We start from the raw sequence: 27995 nt of genomic DNA on the forward strand, positions 1-27995 counted from the left end.
TGTGCAATGAAATACTCTCTGCAATTAGGTTATACTTCGATGTCGTTTGAATCGGATTGCCTACAGCTGGTTAAGCTGATACATGAAGAAGAAGATTGGCCAAGTTTGGCTTCAGAATGGAATGATTTCACCTTTCTGGTTTCTGAGTTTAATGTTTTTTCCATTTCTTTTATAAAGCGTATTCACAATGTAAGAGCCGACATCCTTGCCAAAGGAGCTCGACTCCAGAACTCAGTTTTTTCCCATGTAAACTCTTTGATTCCGACATGGTTAGCCTCAAAAGCTAACCTATTCGTCTTGAATTAATAAAGCATGGTGTTTGTCGTAAAAAAAAAAAACTGATCCAGCAAAGGAAATATTTTTTCAAACACATTTTTTTTTGAAACACACCAGCATAGAAAAAATTAATCAACAAACCAAATAAAAGTACTTAAGAGTGGAACACATGTTAACCTTTTTTTGTCTGGCCAAAACCGATGCTTGTATCTTTAGTCCCCCTTGAAGCGACTGCAAATTTACTGCATGTGGGTGTAGTTATGGGCTTTCCACGAGAATAACTTTGTCTATACTCCATCCCATCTTTCCAAACTGTTAACTCCATGATCTGTAAAATTGAATTTCTTCAAAATCAAAGTACCAGTATCAGCCTCTTCCCATAATTCCACTGTATCTATCTAAACTTTTGTTGATAATGTATTTTGAAGTATAATCCATGCAATAAATAAAAAAGTTTTGAATTGCTCCAAAAATATATATGAAGAATCATAGAGAACAAAACTGAATATAGAGATGGTAGAAAAAGGGGGAAAGAAAGCAGAAAGTAAATTAGAGATTAAATTTTATATAAGAAAAAAAAATGGTTTGAAATCATGACAATTCAACAACGTGAATGTGATATTTGAGAAAAATTAGGATGAATTTGCTGAAAATTAGGGATGATGAATTTATTTTAATCAAACTTTTTTTTAAATAAAACATTTTCCATTTTTCAAAATTTGATTTGTTGAGTGACTTGTGCTTTAGTATATAAAAGATATGAAGTTTTACTAAATTAATTTATAAAAACAATTAACCAATGCTCATTTACCATGAAAGAGAGTTTAGCATAGATTAATACAAATGTATAATATGGTTAGAAATTTTAAAACAACATTAAAGATTATAGGCTTCAGTACATAAAATATTTATCAAAAACTCAATATTTTCGTAGGTGTTAACATATAGATTTTGAGAAAATTTCAAAAAATATGACAATATTATTTTAATGAATAATTGTCTCATGTACAAGTTTATGATGATGTTCAAAGACGTTTCGAACCTTTGTTTTCTCCATTTCTCTAGAGAATAACGATTTATAATAGTTAGTCCACTAATTTTGGGAGTATATGAAGTTTTACTAAATTAATTTATAAAAACAATTGAACGATGCACATTTATCATGAAAGAGAGTTTAAAATACATTAATACAAATGTAAAATATGCTTAGAAATTTTAAAACAACACTAAAGATTATAGGCTTCAGTACATAAAACATTTACCAAAAACTCAATATTTTCGTAGGTGTTAACACATAGATTTTGAGAAAATTTCAAAAAATATAATAATATTGTTTTAATGAATAATTTTCCTCCAGTACTAATATATGATGATGTTCAAAGAGGTTTCGAACCTTTTTTCTCCATTTCTCTAAAGAATAGTGATTTTATAATGGTTAGTCCACTAATTTAGGGAGTATATGAAGTTTTACTAAATTAATTTATAAAACAATTGTACGATACTCATTTATCATGAAGGAGAGTTTAAAATACATTAATACAAGTTTAGAATATGGTTAGAAATTTTAAAACAACACTAAAGATTATAGGCTTCAGTACATAAAATATTTACCAAAAACTCAATATTTTCGTAGGTGTTAGATTTTGAGAAAATTTCAAAAAATATGACAATATTGTTTTAATGAATAGTTGCATCCTGTAGTAATATATGATGATGGTCAAAGAGGTTTGGAGCCTTTCATGTCTCCATTTTCAAGAAAATAGTGATTTTATAGTGATTATTCCATTAATTTAGGGAGTATTATGAAGTTTTACAAAATTAAATGATAAAAAATTATAACGATTCCCATATACCATAAAAAAGAGCTTAAAGTACATTAATACAAATGTAGAATGTGGTTAGAAATTTTAAAACAACACTAAAGATTATAGGTTTCAGTACATAAAACATTTACGAAGAACTCAGTATTTTAGTAAAAATTTAACACATAGATTTTGAGAAAATATCATAAAATATGACAATATTGTTTTAATACATAGTTTCATCCTGAACTAACATATGATGATGTTCAAAAAGGTTTGAAGCCTTTGTTGTCTCCGTTTTTCAAGAAAATAGTGATTTTATAATGGTTATTCCATCGATTTAAAGAGTATTATGAAGTTTTACAAAACTAATTGATAAAAAAATTATAAGGATTCCCATATAACATAAAAAGATCTTAAAATATATTAATACAAATGTAGAATGCGGTTAGAAATTTTAAAACAATACTAAAGATTATAGGCTTCAGTACATAAAACATTTACCAAAACTTCAATATTCTCGTAGGGGTTAACACATAGATTTTGAAAAAATTTCAAAAAAAATGACAATATTGTTTTAATGCATAGTTGCATCATGCACTAATATATGATGATGTTCAAAGAGGTTTGGAGCCTTTGTTGTCTCTGTTTTTAAGAAAATAGGGATTTATAGTGGTTATTCCATCGATATAGGGAGTATTATGAAGTTTTACAAAATTAATTGATAAAAAAATTATAACGATTCTCATATACCATAAAAAAAAGAGCTTAAAATACATTAATACAGATGTAGAATGTGGTTAGAAATTTTAAAACAACACAAAAGATTATAGGGTTCAGTACATAAAATATTTACCAAAAACTCAATATTTTCGTAGGTATTAACACATAGATTTTGAGAAAATTTCAAAAAATATGACAATATTATTTTAATGATTAGTTCCCTCCTGTACTAATATATGATGATGGTCAAAAAGGTTTCGAACTTTTTTTGTCTCCATTTCTCTAAAGAATGGTGATTTTATAATGGTTAGTCCACTAATTTAGGGAGTATATGAAGTTTTACTAAATTAATTTATAAAAACAATTGAACGATGCTCATTTATCATGAAAGAGAATTTTAAATACATTAATACAAAGGTAGAATATGGTTAGAAATTTTATAACAGCACTAAAGATTATAGGCTTCAATACATAAAATATTTACCAAAAATTAAATATTTTCGTAGGGATTAACACATAGACTTTGAGAATATTTCAAAAAATACGACAATATTGTTTAATGCATAGTTGCATCCTTCACTAACATTTTATTATGTTCAAAGAGGCTTGAAGCCTTTGAAGTCTATGTTTTTCAAGAAAATAGAGATCTTATAGTGGTTATTCCATGGATTTAAGGAATATTATGAAGTTTGACTAAATTAATTGATAAAAAAATTATAACGATTCTCATATACCATGAAAAACAGCTTAAAATACATTAATACATATGTAGAATGTGGTTAGAAATTTTAAAACAACACTAAAGATTATAGGCTTTAGTATATAAAACATTTACAAAAACTCAATATTTTCGTAGGGGTTAGTTAACACATAGATTTTGAGAAATTTTCAAAAATATGACAATATTGTTTTAATGTATAGTTGTCTTATGTACTAATATATGATAATGTTCAAAGAGGTTTGGAACCTTTTTGTCTCTATTTCTCTAGAGAATAGTGATTTTATAATGGTTATTCCATTAAATTAGGGAGTATATGAAGTTTTACTAAACTAATTTATAAAAACAATTGAACGATGCTCATTTACCATGAAAGAGATTTTAGTATACATTAATACAAATGTAGAATATGGTTAGAAATTTTAAAACAACACTTAAAATTATAGGCTTCAGTATGTAAAGTATTTACCAAAAACTCAATATTTTCGTAGAGGTTGTTAACACATAGACTTTGAAAAAATTTCAAAAAATACGACAATATTGTTAGTTGCATCTTGCAACTAACATATGATGATGTTTAAAGAGGTTTGAAGTCTTTATTGTCTCCGTTTTTCAAGAAAATTGATTTTATAATGGTTATTCCATCGATTTAGAGAGTATTATGAAGTTTTACTAAATTAACTGGAAAAGAAAATTATATGCTTGATTGAACATTTATTGGTATAATTGTACTTGCATATACATATATCCCTACCATAACTATATTTTGTATACCAAAGTGTTTTAAGTAGAAAGGTTTATAACTTGGAAAAGCATAATATATACGATAATAATTCAATTAAGTTACAAGTTGGGGCAAATATCTTCTAAAAAGGCCGTCATAATAGATTCAACAGGCAGCATAATGATAAAATGGTAGGCCCAAATAAAACCCAGTGGATACGTGTAAGAATAAGTTCCTCGACAACCTTACCTGCTTTGTGTTTTGTCGGCTTCTGAAGGTATGATGTGAGTGAGGTCATCTTCGGCGGTAACGGCGCAGATATTTTCCACTAAACTTCCAATAAAACCCCTTTGTTTTGTACCTCTCGCTGCAACATGGAGGGGGTATATTCGTATAAGGGGAGTAACAAATGGAGGTTCGAACGAAAAGAAGATGACGTGCCACGTGTCACTTTATTGACCCCCCTTTCCTCTCCTTCCGCATATGGCCACTGTGGACTTTCCCGCTTCATCAGTCGATTAATGCTCTCTCTCTCTGGTCCGAAGATTATTCGAATACCTCTCTTCTTCTTCTTCGTTTACTCCGCTAGCTATCCGTCCATGGAAGAAGCAGCTTGAAGATTACATCTCCCTTGAGTTTCTTCTTTCTTTTTGTTTGGACTGAGCATGGCTATCGGTGGCTTGATTTCAAACAGGAACTTCGGTTCCTTCATCGGTTCAGGTATCTTTGTTTTGTCTCTTCTCATGTTTTAGCTTTGCCTGAAAGTGCATTTTTAATGGAAGATTACGCTGGACGAGTAGTAGTGTTATAATAATCTAAGAGGGTTTATCAGATTACCTTTTTTTTTTGCTTAGAGGGTTTATCAGATTATGTTAGCAAATTATCTTTGTTACATGAGTACTGGATAGCGATTTATCATTAGCGTTGGTTTTACTGTTTTAGTACATTTTTCTCTTCTCTCTGTATTACAAAGAGTGAAGAAAGACTATTCAACTTCACCTTGATCTACTGATATTCAAGTCTCTTGTGCCAACATTCACAAACCCAATTTCTCTAATGTTTCTATGCTTAATTAGGCAATGGTTTTCACAACCAAAGAGGTATACATAGCGCAGAGATTTCCAACAGAGCCATGTTCCGTTATGGTATTGTCCCATCATATACTTTGTTGATGCCTCCTCGTCTACGTTATTACAAAATTTGTGATAAATAATTCTTCTTTTATTGTAGCATTGTGCCGTAATCATCATCAACCAAGGAAGACTTTATCTCTGCAAGCTAGTTTACAGCATGACCTGGTGGTACATAGGACAAGTTTTGGATGTTTCCTTCAACCAGGAAACTTGGAGCATCGTAGTCTCAGGTTTAAGAACAGTAACAAAAACACATCTCGTCCCTACTACAAATCATCAGAGGAGTCCGATATCACAGAAGAAGTTGTAGACTCACTGTCATCAGCTGATGGGTCAGCTGAAGCTATTTTAGTCCAAGGAAATCAACAGAACGCATCCCCATGGTGGAAGCAGTTCCCTAGGCGCTGGGTCATCGTTCTCTTATGCTTTGCTTCCTTCCTTCTTTGCAATATGGACCGTGTAAGTGTATATGCTTCTTATTTTCTGCATATTTTAACTAAATCTGCTTTGTTTTACTTAATGAGATAGATGGGTTTGTGGGCAGGTGAACATGAGCATTGCAATTCTTCCCATGTCTCAACAATATAACTGGAACAGTGCTACTGTTGGCTTGATTCAGTCCTCTTTCTTCTGGGGCTATTTACTTACTCAGGTTCTTGTTCAAACACTCATGTCATATTCTTACACAACTCAACCTTTTAGACTGAACCATGATGGTCATCCTCTCTTGAGTATAGATTCTGGGAGGTATCTGGGCAGATAAGTATGGAGGGAAGGTGGTTTTAGGTTTTGGTGTTGTCTGGTGGTCCATTGCCACGGTCATGACACCTATTGCTGCCAAACTCGGTCTCCCCTTTCTACTTGTCGTGCGGGCCTTCATGGGCATTGGCGAGGTTTGGCCTCTTCTGTACTTTCCTCTTCTTAATATAGTTGGGCTCAGACCTGTACAATTGTTCTCACTGGCTACTTTTTGATACCTCTAGGGTGTTGCTATGCCTGCGATGAACAACATGCTTTCTAAATGGATCCCTGTCTCAGAGAGAAGCAGATCGCTTGCACTTGTCTATAGTGGCATGTACCTCGGTTCCGTTACAGGACTTGGATTCTCTCCTATGCTAATCCAAAAATTTGGATGGCCATCTGTTTTCTATTCGTTTGGCTCCCTTGGAAGTATATGGTTCCTGCTTTGGCTTAAATATGTATGAACTCTTCTCCAATGACATGAGAGCAAAGATTCGGATATCTACAAAAAAACTATAAACACTTTTTTTCTGTTTCCTCCTCAGGCGTATAGCTCTCCCAAAGATGACCCTGAGCTAAGTGAAGAAGAAAAGAAGATCATACTCGGAGGTAGCAAACCAAGGGAACCTGTTACAGTCATTCCATGGAAGCTGATTCTGTCTAAGCCCCCTGTCTGGGCTCTCATAATCTCCCACTTCTGCCATAATTGGGGAACGTTCATACTCTTGACATGGATGCCCACTTATTACAATCAGGCATGTACTCCCAACTTCACATATGGTTAAATCCTTTTTTACAAACAAAAATAAAAAAGAATAATTTCAATTGATCACATTTTGCCAGGTCTTGAAGTTCAACCTGACTGAGTCAGGGCTCCTATGCGTCTTACCATGGTTTACCATGGCTGTATTGGCTAATGTTGGAGGTTGGATTGCTGATACTCTTGTGAGCAGAGGTCTTTCTATTACATCCGTTCGGAAGGCAAGACATACATTCTTGCATTTTTACATGTCTTTTCACAACACTTGTTCTCTCATCTCTCAATCTCATAAAACTCTCTTCACTGGTGTGTCAGATCATGCAATCAATTGGTTTTCTGGGTCCTGCCTTCTTCCTCACTCAGCTTAGCCGTGTCAAAACTCCAGCAATGGCCGTTCTCTGCATGGCTTGCAGTCAGGTATGCCATCATCATAATAATTATTCAAAAGAGCAATGATGCCATTTTTAGACTTGTACAGCTGCCGACATAAGATTATTCTTCTAATAGTAGTACAACTATAAATTGAACGTAACATAAATGCAATGTCTGACACTTGTCTCACTTAAGAACCATTCAAAAGTGAAATACAGCTCTGACATAAAGACTTACGTTGTCCCCAACAGGGCGCTGATGCCTTCTCTCAGTCGGGTCTCTACTCTAATCATCAAGACATTGGCCCACGCTACGCTGTGAGTTAACATTAAGTTCACCAAACACCTATAAACTTGAAAATGATATGTTTTCATTGCAATAACTATGTCGACGTGAATCATTCCAGGGTGTACTGTTAGGACTTTCAAACACAGCAGGAGTCCTCGCTGGTGTCTTTGGCACTGCTGCCACTGGCTACATCCTCCAACGAGGTAACTCTATTTTCACATTCTTCCCATCCACAGAGATTTATGTACACAATATTATCCCAAGTGGAGCATGTATCTTTGCTTCTTTAAATTCCACTATATATATAGCATTTTTTTACCTCAAATGTATAGGTTCATGGGACGATGTGTTCAAAGTAGCAGTTGGACTGTATTTAATTGGAACTCTGGTCTGGAACTTGTTCGCAACCGGAGAGAAAGTTCTCGACTAGCTGCAGCAAAATGGTGTGAAGAAAGCCTTTATATCTGTTTTTTTTTCTCTGCTTTAGATCAAAATGCGAAGTTATTCGCTGCTCTGTTTCATAAGGTAACAACAAGTTAAAAATGTATTTTTTAATTTTATTTTTGGAACTCTTTTAAAGCTTACAATATTGTCGGAGAACAGAACAGAACAGAACAGAGCAAGAGTCAAAATGTAAAAGCTTTTACAACAGAGGAAAACAAAAACAAACGAAAGTAGTATTACCTTACAAATATCATATCACACACAACCAAACCAATTTCTTTCGACTTTTACCACCTTTCGTAATCACAAAACCCAAACGTAAATTGTATGTATTTAGTAAATATATATTAAAAATATTATTATTAACCAGAGTAGCTGTGCGACGCGACGTCTACACCGCAACCGCCACAGCCGCATTAACGGAGGAGACGCCTTCACCAATGACGCCGTTGCATTTCCCGTTAAGGGTGGCCGCGACGACGTCGTTTCTCTCCGTCCTTACGAGACTCTTCATGATCCCTTCCAGATCCCTCTTGTGCACATTCACCACAAGTCCGTTCTTCATGAACAACGTCAGCGACATCTTCTGCTCCACCTTATGTCCCGGCGCCACCGTCAGACTGTGCCGGAGTAACACCGCCGCAGCTATCGTTTTCATCTGCAGATACGCTAGATCTTTCCCGAGACATATCCTCGGTCCGGCGTTGAACGCCACGAATCTGTACTGATCGTGGTTCACGAACTTTCCATCTTCCGGCGAGATCCACCTCTCCGGCTTGAACTCAAGGCAATCCTCTCCCCACGTCGTCTTCATCCTCCCCGCCGCGTAGATCGAGTATGTCACCGACGATCCCGCCGGTACGAAGGTTCCGTCCGGGAGAACATCGTCGTTCACGACGTGCTTCGAGTCCTCCGGCACCGACGGGTAAAGCCTGAGCGTCTCGGAGAGCGCCGCCTTCAGGTAAACCAATCGATCCACCTCATCGAATCCTAACGGCTCCTCCGTCCACGACGAGACGTCGCTTCCACGTGTCTCCATCAGAACGGAGCATATCTCCCGGACGATCTTCTCCTCCACCGTTGGATGCGTCATCACGAGCCAGAAGAACCAGCTCAGCGCTACTGATGACGTGTCACGTCCAGCTAATATGAAATTCAGCGCCACGTGTCGCAGGAAACCCTCGCTGTACGACTGCCCTTTCTGATCTTTCTTCTTCATGAAACGGGAGAGGAGATCGTCGTGTCCCTGGACCCCACTCTCCTGCTGACTCAGCAGCTCTTGCTTACGTGTATTAATGACAGCGTCTAAATACCCCTCGATCTCTCCCAAGCTCCGGTTCAAGCTGACTTCTAAGCCGAGCCCAAGCCATTTCTTGATCCTCCACAGAAACTCCGGCAGAATAAACCGCTGGAGAGAAGCTTCCGTGGCTCGGTCGAAAGCCGAAGCGAAGCCGTTCTCGGGAAGTCCCGGCGCACAGGTTCGAGTGTCTTTCCCAAAAGCTAAACCGCATATGTTGTCGAATGTGAGCCGTAGTACCAAGTCTTGAAGGTCGACCGGCTCGCATGTGTTCTGAGCCGTTTCAAGAATTGGACAGAACCGGAGCTTGATTCCCCGGTTTACCCACCTACCCATGGCTTGTCTCAGCGTCCTGCGTCACAAAGTCAATTCACTTAGCCGACAATTCATATTATTTATAATAATACCGAACCAAATCCACTAACTAAACCGGTTAATTGAATTAAGAAAATGGTATGTTATCAAATAATTCGTTACGTGCACATGCATGGATTCTGCAATATAATTAATCTCCGGTTAAGGATCTACCTGGTGGTGAATTCAAGAGCGGCGGTTTTGCGCTGGAAGAGCCAGGTGTCACCGTCGGAGTTGAAGATGCCTTGGCCGAGGAAGTCATGAAAAACAGCTTGCCACGTAGGACCTTTAGGGTAGTTATCGAAGCGGGTCTTGAGCATGTGTTCAATGTTCTTGGGGTCGGCCGTGACCGTCACGAGACCTTGCTTCTTTGCCAAGAAAGGCACTGCGCAGATACATGTCTGATACGTTCCCCCACACGCACGGAGGTTCTCAGTGATCCAGTCGTGCATACGGTCACGCTGCTCGATCAGACCCGGGAGACTCCCCAATATCGGCCAGACACGTGGACCCTTTAGCCAACGTGAGATCCGCTTAAACCACAGCCAGTAAGCTGCAGCGATCGCTACAAGCAGCATCGTATTGGATACATCCATATCTGGTGATATTTCTCTCTCGAAGTTGCTATAATAGGAGATTGTGATTGAATGATACGGAAATGGTTGTTTTTGTTTCCTGGAAAATAATAATCCCTTTTGAGGAAACTTAAGGAATATGAATGGTGTTTCCAAAACTGGTGGTGAGAGATATATCAAGGTTTAGTATAAAAGGATATGGTTTTCTTGGAGAAATTTATAGAGACAGAGAAGATGGCATTAGGAAGAAGAAAACAAGTGGAGGAAAATAACTCTTACTGCTAACCATCAGAAGCAGCAACCCTCATTAATGAGACTGGTTGAGAGAGTGTATACTAATTGAATGGGATTTGAAAATTTAGCCAAGTCTTGGAAAAAGCTCGTTTTGGTTAATTGTTATGGAGATGACTAAAGACTGTTTAGATTTTGAAGTCAAGGAATTGGTAAAAGTTTGAGAGTATATAACAAGAGAGGAGGGCAAGGTGAAGAAGAGAAGTCTCATTCAATGATGAATCCATTAAATGACTCTTAATTATTTGTATATACATACATTATATGTATGTAATTTACAGCTATATTTTAATATTTATAGTATATTGTGTGTGTGTCTCTGTGTGCTAGATTAAATGAGATTAGTTGAGAACCTAAAGGCACAGAAAAAGATGGATGAGAATAAGAAGAAGTAGGAGAAAGAACGAGAATCTTTTGATCTATTTTATTAATTCACCATTTAATAAGGGTAAGAAGAGCTCAACACATGTATGATTAGGTAATGACATTAGGGTTTGCATGATATAATTAATGTATTTGGTTACATCGTGTACTAATACACATTTTAGGTTTGACTTTGTAGGTGATCGTAAACCAACGATCACGTTTTCTTGAAAACTGATGATTTTTTCACCACTCAATTAATTTGATTTAGTTTAGGTTATACTAGAGAAAATTAAAGGAGACGTGATTTTTAATCTTCTCGTTTTGGTTTATCAGCTTTCTTTATTTTTCTGGGCTTTGGTAAGCAACTCGTGACTCTTCTGATCTAATTTGCTTCTTCTTTTTTTAATTGCATGCATGGTGAAGAAAGTTTTAAAGAGTGAATTGATTAGTCCCACAAGAAAGAAATATAGTTTCTTGTGCATTTTGTTTATAGCCTGCCCGGTTACATTTTGTACTTTTTACATTTTAAACTGTTTTAAAGTACGTATATATAACAATTTTCCTTCTAACACCCCAACAAAATTGTTGAAATTCGAATATTAACAAAAACTATGTTCAGTAGACAAAAAAAAAACATGATGAATTATGTGCATGCACAAATCTCAAGTAGGATGAGATGTCATGGCATTCATGAGATGTGAAAGTCAAAGGGAGCTGACTTGTGTACTCTGCAAATAATAAATACATAAAATAATGTATGTGAACATATGCTTCACATATATAGTACTATATACAGATTATGCAAATAGGTAACCCTAAATCATCACACACGTAGCAATAGCATCATCAAATATATGTATATAACTCTGGAAAGGGGCTGAACGCGAAAACCTTGTGATAGACATACCCTTTTCACCTATTCTTATTTTATATATGATAAAAATATACGTTTTGTACATTGTTAAACTGATTTTTCTCTATATATTTGTTTAATATTAAGTTATACTCCTTTGGGTTGAAAACAAGTTTTGTAAAATATTTGCTAGCTTTGGTTTGCATTTTTATAAGATGTTTTCTTCTAAGTCTTCTAGACTGCATATAATGCAATAAACTACATTTGATATTTTCTTATAGTAAAAAGGATATTTTCTTATATTGCAGCACATTGACTGTTAAATTGCGAAAAATGAACATGTGTGTAACAAAATGGAACAACTGTAAATGTCAGATAAGGAGTAGATGGCCTGCCAACTTCAGTATGCAAAGTGCATTTATAACTCAGCGTTGACTCTCTTCTTTTCTTAGTGAGACAACTCAAATGAGGCGAAAACTAGACAACTATGCCAATAATTCTTTTATACTGTTGTAAATTATATACACATGATGAAATCATGATTATGCATTTAATTTTCGGTACTAATTGCCTCCCAACCTAATTTTTCAAAAGCATTTACTATCGTAGTTGGCTTATTTCTTTAGACAAATTTACAAAAACCAAACTAGAAGTCACTGAAGAATGTTGCCCAAGAAAAATATAAATCTATTAAAAGAAAAAAATTATACTTCATCCGTTTTTAAATAATGTATACTTTAGCATTTTTTACTTGTTTCTAAAAAATCAATATTTTAGATTTTCTATGTATTTTTAATAATGAATTGTAAACTTCAAAAAAATATTAATTGACAATTTTAGATTTATTGAATTGCTATTGGTTTAAATTTACGGGAAACTGTTATAATTTAAAAAAAATAATGAATCAATAGTTAAATATTAAATTTTTCTTAATATTTGTGAAAAATCTAAAGCATGCATTATTTAGGAACAGAGGAAGTAAGTTATAACCTGGTATTTGGTAGAAATTTCTCGTTGAATTTGTGTTTTTGTTGCAAATAGTAAGTTTATCTACTTTAGATGTTTTTTTTCAAAAGTACACGTTTTGTTAAAACTGAGGCCTTGATCGACTAGATTATTGATCAAATTCAATATTTTATTAATAAAAATGTATTTTATCAGATGGAATTGTTAAATGAAATACCTTCTCCATCTGGATTTAACATTGTCTGTTCGTTAAATTTTAACAAGCTTTCCACACGGAGTATGGCTTTTTGGACAAGCCATTTCTTTCCCATTTATTAGGTTATGAATTTTATATTTGGGTTATTTGATTTTTTTCTTACTTGATTTAGTTTTTGACGGGAGGTTGTTAAAAATTTGTTTGGTTTGAATATATATAATTGAGTATAAGAGTATTTATGTATTATTAGATGTTATATTAATATATTTATCCCAAATAATAAGAGAAGTATACATATTATTTTAATATTGTATTTGTTATTATAGTTGAAGATTAAGTAAATCATCTTATACAAATAAATGATTATAATTTTCAGAATAAATGTAACTGATTAGTTTCAAAATATAAGTTTTTAAAAGTTTTTTTGAATATTTTTTAATATAAATCAAATTTGGATGTAGTTTTCATTATTTTTGTTAATTTTTTAAGGTTGATGACCGAAAAAGAGAAAATTCCCTGAGATTCATTTTTCGCTGATCCTTCTGTGATGAAATGTGAGAACAAATCAAAACGTATATATTCTTTTTATTCTTATGAATTTTGTTCTTTAGTGTTATAATTGTTGTGAGTTATATCATGTGATTTTAATAAATTATTTTAGCGGCTACATCAATGTTAAATGTTATTTAGTTGAAATATACATTATTATAAAATACTTATAGAATATTATCTGTTCTACTAATATATTTGGTTTAGATAATAGTAATATAAAATATGTGGAGCATTTACAAATTTTTAAATTGTTCGAGGATGTGTTAAATTCTTATAAAACACTTGATGAGGTAGCATCATATAAGAATAGATCAGGTTCTACTTTGTACATATAGATACCTAACAAAATAAAATAAACGTTCTTGGTTAAATATTTAAATTTAAACTTTATATTATTTATGGAATACTGGAATAGTAAACTATATATATTGCATGATATCGGTTAACATGATTTCTTTCATGAGGAAAAAAGTATATATGTATTAATTGCGGTTGATACAGTGTATGATTCTTTTCTCAAAAAAAAATAAACTTCATAAAGAACAAAATCAATCACTCATAAAAGGTTATTTTTTGAATTAATTCTGTTTAGTTATTTTTGATATTCATCTATATAAATAGTTCATTGGGACATAGTTTTTCTTTCATGTAGTTGTGGAGAAATATATCTCATATAAAAGTAAACACAAACAAATTATATAAGAAAAATGTCTTCATCCAAGCTTCACTTTGTTGTTCTTCTGATCATTGTTGCACTTCTTGCTAACAATGGACAATCAACTCGTAAGATCTTTTCTATCATCTCTTTATCATTTTCATATAACAACAAAAACAGAAGTCATTATTTACGTATAAGTTATATTGATGTATAGTTATCTTATTCATTTTATAAGCTACTAACAAAATTATGATTCTGATACTGAGTTTCTTTTTATAATATGATTGATCTAATAACAGGAGTAATGGATGATAAGTTTCCAGAATGCGAATTCAAAGGACCCTGCCAGATGAAAAGCGATTGTTTGGGGACATGTGGAGGCAAACCTGAAAATGCTTTGTGTATACCTAATCCTAGCGTAGACAGCCTTCAATGTTGTTGTCTTTCAAACTAATTTGATTCAAATTATATTATACTATTGAAATAAGCAGTGATGTTTTATCAATAATTTCAAACGCTCCAGCATGGATTTCATTAAACGAATTAAGGATAATTAAATATTGTTTCATGTTTCAATATCATGTCCGGCATTTGTGACATAATGAAGAATTGAAGATTTCGAAATCAAATCCTTAAGATTTTTTTAAGGCAAATCATACACTTGAGATTATGTACACACACATACCATCCCCACAAACTCTGACTAAAACACTCAAAACACCAAATATTTACTTGACATCATTATCTTTATGTCTTCTCGACTCCGTGAGCTACCTTCGGACACAAGAGTCACATACTACACACTCTTCCTGTTTTTTTTTGTAATGGTCTGTCCCCATTTAACTGTCGTTTTGGGAACTGATCCCCGGTTGAAGTTGATCAGGTTTGATTCTGAGATTGAGGATCGTACCCATGGTGAAGTAATTTTATAATATGAGAAAATAGATTTCATATATAGAATTTGGGAGGATAAAATTCATTTATACAATATGACCATAAGAATTTGATTTATACAGTTAAAATACATTAGGTATATACAGTTACGTTAACGGGTAGATGTATATATAATCCTGTTAACAGAAACTTCAAGTTACAGTTTTTTCTAATTTCTCATATCCAGCTCCCCATTGTTTCATCCTCTCGGAAGCTTGTTCCACCTTGAGAAATAGTAATATTAGAGAAATGAACATTAATTCATGTTTTTTTTTCTAAATTACAAAACTTATTTTAAAAAAAAAGTAATGATCAAAATTGAAAGGATGTTATACCTCTTTGTTCCAATTGGTTTTGTATATCATGTACACAAGGATCAAAGTCTGAAGACTAGTCCCACATATCATACCAATCCAAATCCCCTGAAACATATAAAAATATTTCATCAAAACCGACCTAATCAAACAAAGACCGATAAGTAGTGAGACTTTACCTGCACGCCAAGTCTGGTTTTATAACCTAGAAGAAACCCTAGAGGTAAACCAAAAACATAGTAACAAATCAAGTTGATATAAGCCACCGGTGCTTGCCATCCTCCTCCGACTGCAACACCTGCTCAGTCCCCAACATTCTTCATTACCACCCACGTCTTTCAACCGTTCTTTAATTTTTTTTTTAAAAGACTCTACATAAAATCTTAATTACCAGATATAACTGGTTGTAAACTGTTGAGGATCATCGTTATGCCGAGGAGGTAAGCAAGATCAGCTACAGCCTTTCTCATCTCTTGGCTATCCGTAAAAATGACTGCAAAGTCATCTCGTGTAATGAGAATTACAATTGCACACACCACTCCAATGAAGAGAGACTCGATCACCGTTACAATCACCGAGTACTTGGCAGCTCGTGGATGTCCAGATCCTAGCTCATTAGACACCCTAACACTGAAGAAACATCGCATAAACCTATCGTTCTTTAACTAGAAAACCAAAAAAAACAATGCTTTGTTTTTTTATTTTACCTTATAGCTGCATTGATTCCAATGAACAACATTCCTTCCCATCCATTAATGTTCATACTGAGACAAGAGAAACGGTTTCAGATAGTATATAAAACATTTAAGCTTGTGAAGGGGTTTCAAAAGGGCTAATTACCAAATCGAGAGAGATCCAACGGCTAAGACAGGGTCTTCAAGATGTCCGGTTAAGACAATGATAGTCATAAAGTACCAAATCTCAAGACAAAGCATAACCGCAGACGCAAACGACAGTTTCAAAAACGGCCAAACGTCTTGAAACGCCAACCAAGAAAGCCCACGCCAACCGTCTTTACACCACCCAACAACGTAAACAAGCTGCGCGATGGCGATCCCCCAAGCGGAGGCAACAAAGGCAGCCGCTGCGCCGTTAAGTCCCCACTTGAAAACGTTAATAAAGAGGTGGAGGATGAAGATGTGAAGGGTCAAGGCGACGAAACCGATCCAGGCGAGGATCCCGACTTTGCTCTGTGACTGGAGAAACTTCTTGGTGGGGAAGTTGATGGCGAGTGCGAAGACTTGAGGGATGATTTGAGCAGTGAATTTGCCTGAGATTTCGGCGATTTGGGGTTCTTGGCCGAGGAGAATGAGAAGAGGAGTCGCGTAGATGTAGAGCGGAAGCAAGCAGAAGCATGTTCCGATTAGGATAAGCCAAGAACGCTGCATGTAAACGCCTAACATCTCTATTTGTCCCGCTCCAAACGCTTGTCCGCATAGCGTCTCCAACGCACTCGCCATTCCTAGCAAGAAACCGAAGGAGAAGTTGGAGACGACGGAGAGAGAGATCGCGACGGCGGAGAGCTCGAGATCGCCGATATGGCCGACGAAGATGCTCGTGAAGGAGTTAACTCCGTAGTTGCAAAGAATGTTGAAGGCTATTGGTGCAGCTATTTCCCAAAGCTTCGAGGATTCAACCATGCAGACGAACTTAGCGTCACTAAAGCTTGTAATCGGAGGAAAGTCATCGTCGTCGGTTTTTCCGATCAAAGTAGAAGGGGCGTGGTGAAGCTTGGTAGTCTCATTAGGCTCTGTTTCGAAGACAGAGACTCTGACGAGAAGGGGAGAGGATGGACCACTCTCGATGACGTCATCAGCTGGTACGTTGATGGTTTGTGGTGGTTTTCCGGAAGAGGATGAGGTGGATATTCTCTCCTCCCTTACCGGAGTTTCCATTTTTCTCCGGTTGTGACTATCTTTCTACTATTTATTGTTTTTTTTTTCTAGATGGGGAGGATTAGACACAAGAACTGAAAGATGATAATTGAAATGGTTTATGACTTATGAGGTTTATTTTCATTTTTATTATTCTTCTAATTATTTTCACTGGTTTGCCTGTGATTTAGGTTAGCCGTGGAGAAGACGAGAGAATCTCGCATTCCACAAAAAAAAAAAGATTGATAGATTATGGTGACCGTTATTATCGTAATGACTCTTTCTGAATAAGAGCCTGTAAGTTTTTACAAATATGCCATTACAAGGCGATCAATGTTTTTTTTACTGTTAACCCTCTATTAAGTCAAGCTATTAGCTGTTAATGGGTCCATTAATATTGGTATGAACACATTTGACAACACAGATTAAATTCATGACTGGATCCACTGTGAACTTTGATAACTATATGTAAGGTATATAGTTGACTAAATAGAGGGTTAAGTATCAAGTTTTTACAAAATATGCCATTACAAGGCTATTAAGTATCAAGTTAAACAGCACAAAACTTCAACGTCCCTACAGTCTCTCTTGAAAAGAATTAGATAATCAATGGTTTTTTTTATTGTTAGCCCTCTTATTAAGTAAGCATTAGCTGTTAATGGGTCCATTAATATTGGTACGAACTGTAAAAGTTTACATTTGTCAACACAGAGTTAATTCATGACTGAATCCACTGAACTATGATAAAATGCAAGGTACAGTTGACTAAATCTCATCCTTTTCCTTTTGATTAATAGCAAATGACAAATCAAGGCATCATTCTCCACACTACCAACAACTAGAGATTATACTACTAATTAAACCCTCTTAGAGAGCAAACAAAAAAAGCACACACACACATTTAAGACCGTTTTCTAACAAAACCATCTACAAACTGATCAGGGAGAAGAGGGAGGTTTACCACCGAAAGACGACCGTGAGCCAGGGCTAGACAATCCAGTCATGAGATCAGAACAACCCCTGCCTTCACTACAGCTTGTGCCGCTCAAACCATTGCCCACTCCATTATATGAGTCGCCGGAGACTAGAGCTTGTATCAACTTAGGTGGAGGAGGAACTGTCACCTCCACAACTCCTTCAAGCATCTTCACCACCGTTCCCATTGCCGGCCTTATCTCTTCATTGTCTTGTATGCACCATATCGCCACCGTGGCCATCCTCGTCGCCTCATCATTGTTGTATTCTCCGTTGAGTCTAGCGTCCACAACCAAGTCCACATTTCCTTGTATGATTTCACGCGCTGCCCATGGAGGAAAGAACCTGCCAAAAATAAAAACATTTACTCAATGTTTCAATAACTGTTTTAACCATTCACGAAGTGTTTATATACCATTTCTCGGGTTCTTTCTCATCTTTCTCTCCTCCTGGTGTATCGCTAACTACATTTCTTCGACCACCGATAAGCTCCAACAGTGTCATTCCGAAGCTATACACATCAGCTTTAGTCGTGATGGGTAAACCTGATATCCACTCGGGAGCAACGTATCCCCATGTACCTCTCATAGTGGCAAGAACCCTGCTGAAGTCACGCCCAACAAGCTTGGCCAGTCCGAAGTCAGATACTTTAGCGTTGTAATCACTGTCCAAGAGAATGTTCTCCGGCTTGATATCGCAGTGAATGATACAATCCCTACACCCTTCGTGCAGATAGGCAATCCCTTTCGCAGTCCCTACGGCTATCCTGAAACGCGTTTCCCAGCTTAGCAACTTGGGACTACTTCTTGACAAGTAGGAGCTCAACGATCCGTTTGGCATGTAGTCATAGACGAGAAGCCTATGAAGATTCTCTGAGCAGAAACCTCGAAGCCTAACGAGGTTAACGTGCTGAATGTTCCCAATGGTGCACACCTCTGCCCGGAACTCTCCCTCGCCGCTTCCTGGTCTTTCTAAGCGTTTCACAGCCACGTAAGTGGAAGAATCATGTAACGTACCTTTGAAAACAGCGCCGAAACCGCCGTGTCCGAGCTTCTCCGAGAACCCGTTGGTAGCTTTATGAAGCTCCTTGAAAGAAAAGACCTTCAGATTCAACACAGCAAAACCATCTTCCTCTTCTTTCTTTGTCTTCTTGCTCTTCCTCAAGAGAATCAATAGCACAAATAAAGTAGACCCGAGAACCGAGACTGAGCCGACGACGCAGCAGAGTATAATAATGGATCTAGAAACGCTTCTCTTTGAGCTCTTTTTAATCTGATCTCTTATATACAGAACATCGTCGGTGGCTCCAGTCCAGGAGCTCGAGTTCTTGATATTCATCGGCGGTTCGAGTAACATTTTGCAGAGACTCGACTTGTCGTTGTGATAAAACCCAACGCAGGAACAGTTCCCCAAGCAGCTCTTCTCGCAAGAGCTCTTGCTTACCTGCTGTAACCGCGACATCTGCACAACGCCGTCGTACCGAAGATCTCCAACATCCTCAAACGTGTCTCCCCCGTCGCAGGAGTCGCCGTATTCACGGCTGCATCCGTCGCTGTAGTCCATAGATTCCCACGCGGCGGCGTTCTTGGGGCGGAAACCGCGGATGCAGGCACAGGGGGTGAGAAGCTTGCTGCTGCAGAACCCTAACCGGCCGCAGAGAGCGTGAACGCGGCACTGATCGTCAGGCTGGAACCAGAACATGATCCAGTTCTGCATCTCCAACGTCCACTGCTTGAGCTGGCCGTTGGAGTCAACCACGAACCGGGAGAGGCGCGGCTGGCCTGGGGCGTCGGAGGTGGGTGTGACGATGTAACGAAACGACGCCGCGGGAGTGTAGGGGTTGTCGAAGTGGAAGCTGTAGATATAAGGAACGGTCATCTCCGGTACGCCTACGAAGGATTCTCCCGTCCAGTTTCCTGTTGACCAGTACGGCGTCGTTTCGTTGTGGAGAAGTTGGAACTCGTTGAAGCTCGGGCTCAGCCTCAGCGAGTAAAGCCCAGGGGAAGGGTCCGAGGGGGTCCGCCACGAGGTGAAAGCGGTTTGCCCCGTGACGTTCATGCCCGGGAGCCACGTGTCGGTTGGGTTCTGAAAGCTCTGCCAAACCGGAGAACCGTCTTCTCCGGTTAGAATCAGATTACCGGAGTCGGAGAAGCGGAAACCGGTGGCGGGATGTTTGTTGTCGGTTTGCCAAACGACGCCGTCGCGGGAGTTGTTGAGGATTAGGTAGCCGGTGGAGGTGAGCTCGAGTGTGGAGGAGTCTGGATCGGAAACGGGGCGGTTGCGATTGGCGACCCAAACGTAAACGGGTTTGGGTGAGGAAGCATACCAGATACCAAGATACCAATTGCCATTGGTGGAGGGGATGAAGAAGCCAAGCCGGAAAATGCTTTGGAGACTCAGAATAGTCTGGTTCCCTTTGATGATGGTGAGGGCTTTGTTGTTCTTTGCACAAGCAGAGAGTGGGAAAAGAAACAGGAGGAGGACAAGAAGAGGAAGAAGATGTGTACATGGCATTTGGATTTTGGGTCTTTTTTTTTTTTTGCTTACTCTGAGAGAGGCTAATGGAAGAAGATATTTTCTCCTCGGTGGTGAGCTTGATAGATAGACAAAAGGGAAAGCTCCAAAAAAGAAAACGAGCTCTCTCTTTTTTTTAATCTTTCTCTCCGTTACGAGAGAATTTTGTGGAAGATAGATAAAAAATCTGTAAAAGCTGCGAGTTCATGGACACATGTGGTCTTGCTCAAATCACTGTAATAATGCTTTTGGAACTTTCATTCCCAGTGTCATGTTTCCTATATTACCCCCCCCCCCCTTTTTTTGTAACTCCCTGTATTACCTTTTTTTTTGTAACTCCCTGTATTACCCCCCCTATCATCCTAAAAGCCACCGTCACGCACTAAAAATCTCCCTTTTGCTTTTCAAAAATGCACTGTACTACTATTACTACTTAAGCTTTGATGTGCATCGAATTTAGAAAATTAATGAAAAAATACGGCTGCTAACCTGAAATTCTTATAGCTTAATATTATATTGTTACGAGTTGAATAGCCAAAGCTTTGGGTCTCTTTTAAGGGATGGGATATGTTTATTCAAATTAGGAGGGGGGCACAAGAGGAATTAAGGATAAAGGAGGAGGTGGCAGACATAAGTGGCTTACAAGTCAAACCCGCGGACCAGTTAGAGTCTTACCTCCTTTTCTCTTCTTCCTAATTTTTAAAAATTATTTCCTAATCTCAATTAATTTATACATTAATGCAGACAAGGAGGGGTCAAAACGTACACACGACAAGACTAGGAATAGGATCATGTGGATCATATTGGATTTTAGAATATTCAATTTTCTTTTTAATTCTTCTTTTACATCATGGAGTTACTATTATCCCGCATCAAATAGAATCTCTTCTCTTTATCCAACCCGAAAAAAATCCACTTGCTATTTTTGTATCATGAGGAAAAAATTGTACTCTTGAGCAAAACCATGCCTGTTCATTATGAACAAAAAAAATAGAAACAAATAGACGGTGGAAATGATGATAACTTTAAAAGGTGTTCTCCGCTTTAATTTGAAATATTATAAGTATAACACATGAAGTCATTTTGATTCCCATAATAACAATTCATATTATAGATCATACAATCATGGATCAAGACTGAAAACATGATGAGAACTTGATTTTGTTGGAAAAATTCACACACTGTAATGCTCTTTTCTTTTATATCACCCACCAAAGATCAAAGAGGAAGACGCTGATGATATTTACACTTGTATGTATAATTTCTATATGACTGCACCAATTCGGGAACATAACCCAATTGACAACACTTTGCGTGTAATGAATAACACCCAAAAAAGATGTATGCAAATTATGCTGAAGACTAACTGGATAGTGTACCGCTTAAAATTTCCAAACCAGAGGATATTTTGATGCTAGTTCAAGCAATCATCAAACACAACCTCCTGAGTTATTTGGACAAAAAAAAAAGAATTGGAAAGTTAGTTTGTCGACAAGAAGTATGCATCTTAGCATCCACAATTGCCAGATCAAATCCAAGTATATAACTATCAATCCCTATTCTATTCCCTTTTGATAACAATAGGTATCAAATTGGTAAGGAGTAGTAGTAAAATGCATTCTACGACCATCACATAGTGACAACACTCGTTTAGGAATCAGACTATTTGCAAATTAGAAAATTCAACTAGAAGGAAGGAGGAAACACACCTTATCACATATAGGGCAACCATCGCTTTTTTCCATCCACTCCAGAATACAAGAGAGATGAAAATCGTGCTCACAATTTGTCTTTATTTTTGGATTATCAGCTTCATAATCTGCGTAAGGTAAGCATATGAACCCACGACGTTACTTGCTCTAAAGAAAAAGTTTATTAAAGATGTCGATTTATTTACCTTCAAAGCAAATGGGACAAGATTCTTCCTCCTCTTCGTCTACCAATTGGTTCTTCCATGTTTTGTGTTTAGAGCGATCTGTTTCACTCGGGGAGAGAATCACTGAGGCGGGTTGAGTTTTACAGTCTGGTCCCCCGAGATCTTCACATGTTTCAAAACTGCAATCTATGAAGCACCGGGACGGCATATGCTTGACGTCTCCCGTACCAGCTGCGTTTCCGGGACGGGGACGGCGCGGGGACGGCGTGGGGACGTTTCCAAAACGTTTCAGAAGAGGTGGGGACGGCAGAGATTTTTGGGGACGGCTTGGTTAGGTTCCGGGGACGTTTCCTAAACGTTTCTTATGTAAAGTCCGTATAGTTTTGTAAAAAATTGATTATTTACCTTTTTTTGATGTTTTTTAGTTTTGTAAAACAATTGAAAAAAGGAAACACGTACTTATATAAACAATTAGGGTTACAAAGTTTATCATCATCTCTTAAACTTAAACAACTTCTTATTCAGTTATTCACTTCATCTTCTTTCTCTCAATTGATTCACGTCAAAGGAAACACATTAAGTATGATTACAAATCCTGTTTTTTGGTTTGTCAATTCTCACGTAAAAGTAGATAGTATTAGATAGTATTGGTTTGCTATGGTTTGTTTCACCACGTACGTATCTGTGATTTTAGCTTGTAGTAAAAGTATACGTGCGGTGCAGGAAAACAAAACTCTGTTTTTTTTTTTGTTTCATGCTACGTATGTGTATTGTTTCTGTTTGATCTATATACAAGATATTATAGTGATGTTTTATTTTATTTAAGATATTATTATGGTGTTTTATTTTATATGAGATTTATGCTTTGGTTTTAATATTTATATATACATATTTATTTATATATATATATATATATATAGACGTACCCATGCCGTACCCGTATCCATAAATTTTAGATTTAGCCGTTTCCCGTCCCCGTCCCCGCCCCCGTATCCGTCCCCGTATCCGTCCCGGTGCAACATAGACTGCAATCACTAATCATATTTCCTTTGATAGATTTGGAATCGGGTCTCCCAAAAAGCAAATCATATGGAAGAGGAGCAGGAGCATAAAAAGTGTTGGGTATAGATGATGTCTCCAAACCAATAATATCGGCCAAAAGATGTCCTGTGGGGGTGAGTGCTGCTGATCCCACACCACCAGCACGAGCTCCCGAAGGCCCAAGCTCCTCAAAAGATTCTGGACACTACGTAACAAAACAAAACTTGAGGAAATATATATATATATATATATATATATATATATATATATATATATATATATATATATAGATTTTGAAGCAATGTAGATGAAAAAACACGAACATTTTTCAGAAGCAGAACAAAAATCAAGATTTAGCAACTTTAGTAAAATTATTATGTGCAAAGCATTAGGCTGAACACTGAACAAAGCATAATAAGGAAGCTAGAAAAGGAAAAACTGACATAATAGTAAAGAGGAGCTCCAACAAGATGCGAATGCCTGGAAGAAGAAGAAGCAGAAGAACAGCAACCTCCCATTTTGTCACCAACTACGAATAATACACTCAGGCAAGCATCCCTTTGAGAGCTGTACAACAAAAGAAAAACAAAAGAGTGAATCACTTTTAACTACACATTATAATAACAATAATTTGAACAGAGGTTTTCAAGAAATGCAACAAGATGTGATTATTGGTAAATAATTACTTAAGAAAAAGGGTCTCAAGTTGAAAAAGGGTAAGGTTATGGAGAAGAAAGAAACACTAAAGGTGTAAGAATGTTCCCGTGCTCTCTGTCCCTAAAAGCTAGAACCTTAATTTGATAAGAATGTGATTTATAATCACCAAACAGGATTCAGTCAAGTGGCAACGGAAACAGTGACCCGATCAAATAATACAATTCAAAAACAAACTCATATTCAAAATTGGCTAAATACCATTAACATCTTTTTTTTTTGCTAAAACCTTAACATCTTCTTCTCATAACTCTACGAGAACATATCATGAAATGGCATTTAGTTAAAACCAGAGATTGAAAAAGCTACAAATCAAATTTATATCAGAAAACACATCCATATCCAACACAAACAGTACGCGAATCCTAAAAATGAATAGGCTGTAAACACAAACAAAAAGAAGGATAAAAAGAAAGAAACGGAGATAACCTGAGATGTCGCCGGAGATTTTTATTTCCTCCTCCGCTTGCGAGAAAGCGAGGAGGACGAAAAAGTTCTGGCGAAGGTTTCGACAAGAGTTTTTTTCTCGCTTCCACTAACTCGTCACCATAACTAAATGATACTGGTAAGCCGCTTGATTCGCCTTGCATGATTAATAATACGCTCTCATCCTTTAAAATTCTTATTATCAACCGTACAACAGTACGACGTCGGCAGTTAAACGGGCTTTTGTTTTGAACCACTGGGCTTTTACATACGCATGGCCCATTGTTTTCGAAGGTCAATATGTTGAACCCCCGGTCGCTGTCGGAGACCTATTGTATTGAATATTGATTGTATGGTCAAATATCATCCTTCCTTCAACTGCTATGGTTATGAATCTTCCATCCTTAACCTAACCTATTCTATTTTTGATTCACTTCAAATCAAAGTAATTTAAGCTGACTTTTAATAAACTTATGAGATGGTATTTGTACAGTGTAACCTAGGTATCTACCTAAAATATGTTTCTAAGTATATACTGTACTTTCTTGGTATGTTTTCTAAACACCGGAGAATGAAAGGAAGAAAAAACACAAAATTTAATGCGAATGATAAATGAATTACGATTATTGCATTTCGGAGAGATGGATCCGTCTGGCATTTATTAATATGGTGGCGGCTGAAGAAAACGCTAAACGATATGACTACTAAATTAGTAAGGCTGTAACTGGTAACTCATTTTAGGAATGAATGGAATAAATGGAATTGGAATTAATGGAATAAAATAGAATGGAATAGAGATAATTTGGGAAATTAATGGAATCAATTTTTTAATTTTTTCCACTTAACTGGTAACTTTTTTCTGGAATGTTCATGAATGACTAATTCCACATGATTCCATTCATAAAAAATGCAATCCAGTTACAGCCTAAATCATACCGATAGTTAGATTTCTTTGACGTGTAATAATACTAAATTATTACGTATTAACGAATAATATAACACATTTAATTAGAAGTTTTTCATTTATAAAAGATGTTTCTATTAATTTTTTTTTAAAAATTGGACCAATAGCTTATAAATTCAACGTTTACAACTCACACACTTGACTTTAAATCTAGACTAATGATGAAATTATTACAAAATCATTAGATTAGATGTAATAAACAATACTACATTTAGAAAACTCCAGGGTATATGATGTATATATATATATAGCTTATCTGATTTTAAATTAGATAAGAATTAGTCGTAGAAACGTTTAAACAGTGGTACAGCTGGACAATAAATAGCCCAACGAACAAACAGTATTATGAAAAGAAAAGACAAGACAGGAAGCAAGTTGAAATTCTAAAACTAAAAGTCAGTCTCTGCGACTCTTCCTTCCTCCATTGCTTGAGAGATAGTTTTCTTCTTCTTCGATGCCCAGTCGACGGAGGCATAGCTACACAGGCGGATCTTCACCTGCAACCGCATCATCATCGTACAGCACCAGCACTCTTCCCGATCGTTCCCCAGCTCCTTCCTCCACCGACAGACCACCACCAAACTCCCTCGCTCGCTGGATCTCGGGGATCTTCATCAACTGCTTCACTCCTCCTGATTCCGTTTCCTCCAAGAGTTTCAACGACTCCGGTACCTATCCTCTGTTTGATCACAAAGATTCTTCCATTTTTTTGAAATTGAATGTTTCCTTTTAGATATCCGTAGTAGACGGAGCTCAACGGGAAGTGTGCAGAGACATTACTATGGTAACGGCAATGAAACGGAGAATCCTAATCAGAGATTCAGCTTCGACGAAATCTACGCGGCCACCAAGAACTTCTCCCCATCCTTCAGGATCGGACAAGGAGGTTTCGGCACTGTTTACAAGGTCAAACTCAGAGATGGCTCCACCGTTGCTGTCAAACGCGCCAAAAAGGTCCTTTGCTCATCTCTTTTGCTCTCTTTCTCTCTCTCTCTCTGCTTGATGGGGATGTTTTTATCTTTGAGCAGAGTTTACACAAAGACGACCGTCAGGGTGCAGAGTTCATGAGTGAGATTAAGACATTGGCTCAAGTCACTCATTTGAGTTTGGTCAAATACTATGGTTATTTGGTGCACAATGACGAGAAACTTCTCGTTGTTGAGTATGTTCCCAATGGAAATCTCAGAGATCACTTGGATTGTTAGTACTACATTCTCTTCATTCTTTGTTATATATTTATTTATTGTCAGTCACAATGTTATTTGAACGGAATCTGCTATTTTGTAGGTAAGGAAGGAAAGACTCTCGACATGGCAACTCGGCTAGATATCGCTACTGATGTTGCTCATGCCATTACCTATCTTCACATGTACACCCGTAAGTTACTTATCTCCACCATTTCCTATATGTAAGTCTTATTTCACTTCTTTCCATAGGCAATGATAGATAATACTTATTATTTGCACTCATATGTTTATAGAGCCACCTATCATCCACAGAGACATCAAATCTTCAAACGTTCTCCTCACTGACAACTTCAGAGCCAAGGTTGCTGATTTCGGTTTTGCCAGATTAGCTCCAGATACTGAATCAGGAGCCACTCATGTCTCCACTCAAGTCAAAGGAACCGCTGGTTACTTAGACCCTGAATACTTAACTACCTACCAGCTCACTGAGAAAAGCGACGTCTACTCCTTCGGTGTACTCCTCGTCGAACTTCTCACTGGTCGCCGTCCCATTGAGCTTCACAGAGAACAAAAAGAACGCATCACCATTAGATGGGTAAACAAATATATATCTCCCTATCATCTACTATGTAAAGTGTTTGTTGACGGTTTGTAAGTGATATGATCAGGCCATCAAGAAGTTCACGAGTGGTGATACAATATCGGTTTTGGACCCAAAGCTGGAACGAAATCCAGCTAACAACTTAGCACTAGAGAAGGTACTGGAGATGGCGTTTCAGTGTCTAGCTCCTCATAGAGGTTCCAGACCAAGCATGAAAAAATGCAGTGAGATTCTTTGGGGTATCCGTAAAGATTACAGAGAGCTCCTCAACACAAGTCTTTGAGATTCTTCTCTAAACGCCTCTTTATAAACACATATTGGCTTCCCATATCTCTGGCAACTACATCTATTTGTCACACACACGATGATTCTTGTGCGAGAAATATTGATTTGTAGTTTTTTTTTTTGCTTTTGCTTTGAAATCTATTGATACTAGTAGTGTATACTATAATAATAGATTGAGTTAGTATTTCTCTTTACCTTCCTA

The 27995-nt window shown here is 36.9% G+C and overlaps 5 protein-coding genes and 2 long non-coding RNA genes across 8 annotated transcripts; 4 read left to right on the plus strand and 3 right to left on the minus strand.

The window, feature by feature from the left end:
* The first annotated feature begins 2028 nt into the window (after nt 1-2028).
* LOC117128571 lies at nt 2029-2633 on the plus strand. The gene is made up of 2 exons (XR_004451942.1): nt 2029-2207; nt 2560-2633. It is a non-coding gene; the product is annotated as an uncharacterized LOC117128571 (long non-coding RNA).
* Nucleotides 2634-4673: 2040 nt separating this feature from the next.
* Nucleotides 4674-8109, plus strand: LOC103836924 (ascorbate transporter, chloroplastic). The gene is made up of 12 exons (XM_009113241.3): nt 4674-4963; nt 5320-5388; nt 5474-5835; nt 5921-6028; nt 6114-6269; nt 6360-6575; nt 6663-6872; nt 6961-7098; nt 7193-7294; nt 7501-7566; nt 7656-7740; nt 7870-8109. The coding sequence occupies exons 1-12, from the start codon at nt 4909-4911 to the stop codon at nt 7965-7967; spliced, it is 1665 nt and encodes a 554-aa protein (XP_009111489.1). The 5' UTR covers nt 4674-4908; the 3' UTR covers nt 7968-8109.
* Nucleotides 8110-8161: 52 nt separating this feature from the next.
* On the minus strand, nt 8162-10615 carry LOC103836926 (cytochrome P450 86A2). The gene is made up of 2 exons (XM_009113242.3): nt 9807-10615; nt 8162-9630 (listed from the first exon to the last, which is right to left on the minus strand). The coding sequence occupies exons 1-2, from the start codon at nt 10226-10228 to the stop codon at nt 8373-8375; spliced, it is 1680 nt and encodes a 559-aa protein (XP_009111490.2). The 5' UTR covers nt 10229-10615; the 3' UTR covers nt 8162-8372.
* A 281-nt stretch (nt 10616-10896) lies between these two features.
* Nucleotides 10897-14649, plus strand: LOC117128570. The gene is made up of 2 exons (XR_004451941.1): nt 10897-14214; nt 14389-14649. It is a non-coding gene; the product is annotated as an uncharacterized LOC117128570 (long non-coding RNA).
* A 374-nt stretch (nt 14650-15023) lies between these two features.
* On the minus strand, nt 15024-17668 carry LOC103836927 (protein DETOXIFICATION 34). Its single transcript, XM_009113243.2, has 6 exons — nt 16177-17668; nt 16044-16100; nt 15728-15966; nt 15516-15634; nt 15358-15444; nt 15024-15246 (listed from the first exon to the last, which is right to left on the minus strand). Exons 1-6 carry the CDS (start codon nt 17229-17231, stop codon nt 15175-15177), a joined length of 1629 nt encoding a protein of 542 aa, XP_009111491.1. The 5' UTR covers nt 17232-17668; the 3' UTR covers nt 15024-15174.
* A 303-nt stretch (nt 17669-17971) lies between these two features.
* On the minus strand, nt 17972-25804 carry LOC103836929 (G-type lectin S-receptor-like serine/threonine-protein kinase SD2-2). 2 transcript variants are annotated; one of them, XM_009113246.3, is made up of 6 exons: nt 24760-25804; nt 24060-24183; nt 23608-23821; nt 22597-22761; nt 22409-22518; nt 21764-22143 (listed from the first exon to the last, which is right to left on the minus strand). In XM_009113246.3, exons 1-6 carry the CDS (start codon nt 24918-24920, stop codon nt 22114-22116), a joined length of 804 nt encoding a protein of 267 aa, XP_009111494.3. In that variant the 5' UTR covers nt 24921-25804; the 3' UTR covers nt 21764-22113. The 2 variants fall into 2 exon arrangements, with proteins under 2 accessions (XP_033137166.1, XP_009111494.3); XM_033281275.1 differs by lacking the exons at nt 23608-23821; nt 24060-24183; nt 24760-25804 and adding an exon at nt 17972-18530 and having other exon boundaries at nt 18601-22518; nt 22597-23565.
* A 234-nt stretch (nt 25805-26038) lies between these two features.
* LOC103836930 (calmodulin-binding receptor-like cytoplasmic kinase 2) lies at nt 26039-27987 on the plus strand. Its single transcript, XM_009113248.3, has 6 exons — nt 26039-26388; nt 26454-26674; nt 26749-26920; nt 27008-27097; nt 27201-27502; nt 27576-27987. Exons 1-6 carry the CDS (start codon nt 26175-26177, stop codon nt 27789-27791), a joined length of 1215 nt encoding a protein of 404 aa, XP_009111496.1. The 5' UTR covers nt 26039-26174; the 3' UTR covers nt 27792-27987.
* Nucleotides 27988-27995: the final 8 nt, after the last annotated feature.

The sequence above is a fragment of the Brassica rapa genome, chromosome A09, assembly GCF_000309985.2.
Source record: "Brassica rapa cultivar Chiifu-401-42 chromosome A09, CAAS_Brap_v3.01, whole genome shotgun sequence".
Taxonomy (NCBI): Eukaryota; Viridiplantae; Streptophyta; class Magnoliopsida; order Brassicales; family Brassicaceae; genus Brassica; species Brassica rapa.

Coding starts and splice junctions, on each gene's coding strand:
- LOC103836924 (XM_009113241.3), top strand. CDS start 4,909: ATGGCTATCGGTGGCTTGATTTCAAACAGGAACTTCGGTTCCTTCATC. Junction 5,836..5,920: donor TTCTTTGCAATATGGACCGT/GTAAGTGTATAT, acceptor GTTTGTGGGCAG/GTGAACATGAGCATTGCAAT. Junction 6,576..6,662: donor TCCTGCTTTGGCTTAAATAT/GTATGAACTCTT, acceptor TTTCCTCCTCAG/GCGTATAGCTCTCCCAAAGA.
- LOC103836926 (XM_009113242.3), bottom strand. CDS start 10,228: ATGGATGTATCCAATACGATGCTGCTTGTAGCGATCGCTGCAGCTTAC. Junction 9,631..9,806: donor GCTCTTGAATTCACCACCAG/GTAGATCCTTAA, acceptor TTTGTGACGCAG/GACGCTGAGACAAGCCATGG.
- LOC103836927 (XM_009113243.2), bottom strand. CDS start 17,231: ATGGAAACTCCGGTAAGGGAGGAGAGAATATCCACCTCATCCTCTTCC. Junction 16,101..16,176: donor GTTGGATCTCTCTCGATTTG/GTAATTAGCCCT, acceptor CTCTTGTCTCAG/TATGAACATTAATGGATGGG. Junction 15,967..16,043: donor GGAATCAATGCAGCTATAAG/GTAAAATAAAAA, acceptor ATGTTTCTTCAG/TGTTAGGGTGTCTAATGAGC.
- LOC103836929 (XM_033281275.1), bottom strand. CDS start 20,699: ATGCCATGTACACATCTTCTTCCTCTTCTTGTCCTCCTCCTGTTTCTT. Junction 18,531..18,600: donor GAGAAAGAACCCGAGAAATG/GTATATAAACAC, acceptor TATTTTTGGCAG/GTTCTTTCCTCCATGGGCAG.
- LOC103836930 (XM_009113248.3), top strand. CDS start 26,175: ATGCCCAGTCGACGGAGGCATAGCTACACAGGCGGATCTTCACCTGCA. Junction 26,389..26,453: donor CAAGAGTTTCAACGACTCCG/GTACCTATCCTC, acceptor GTTTCCTTTTAG/ATATCCGTAGTAGACGGAGC. Junction 27,098..27,200: donor CTATCTTCACATGTACACCC/GTAAGTTACTTA, acceptor ATATGTTTATAG/AGCCACCTATCATCCACAGA.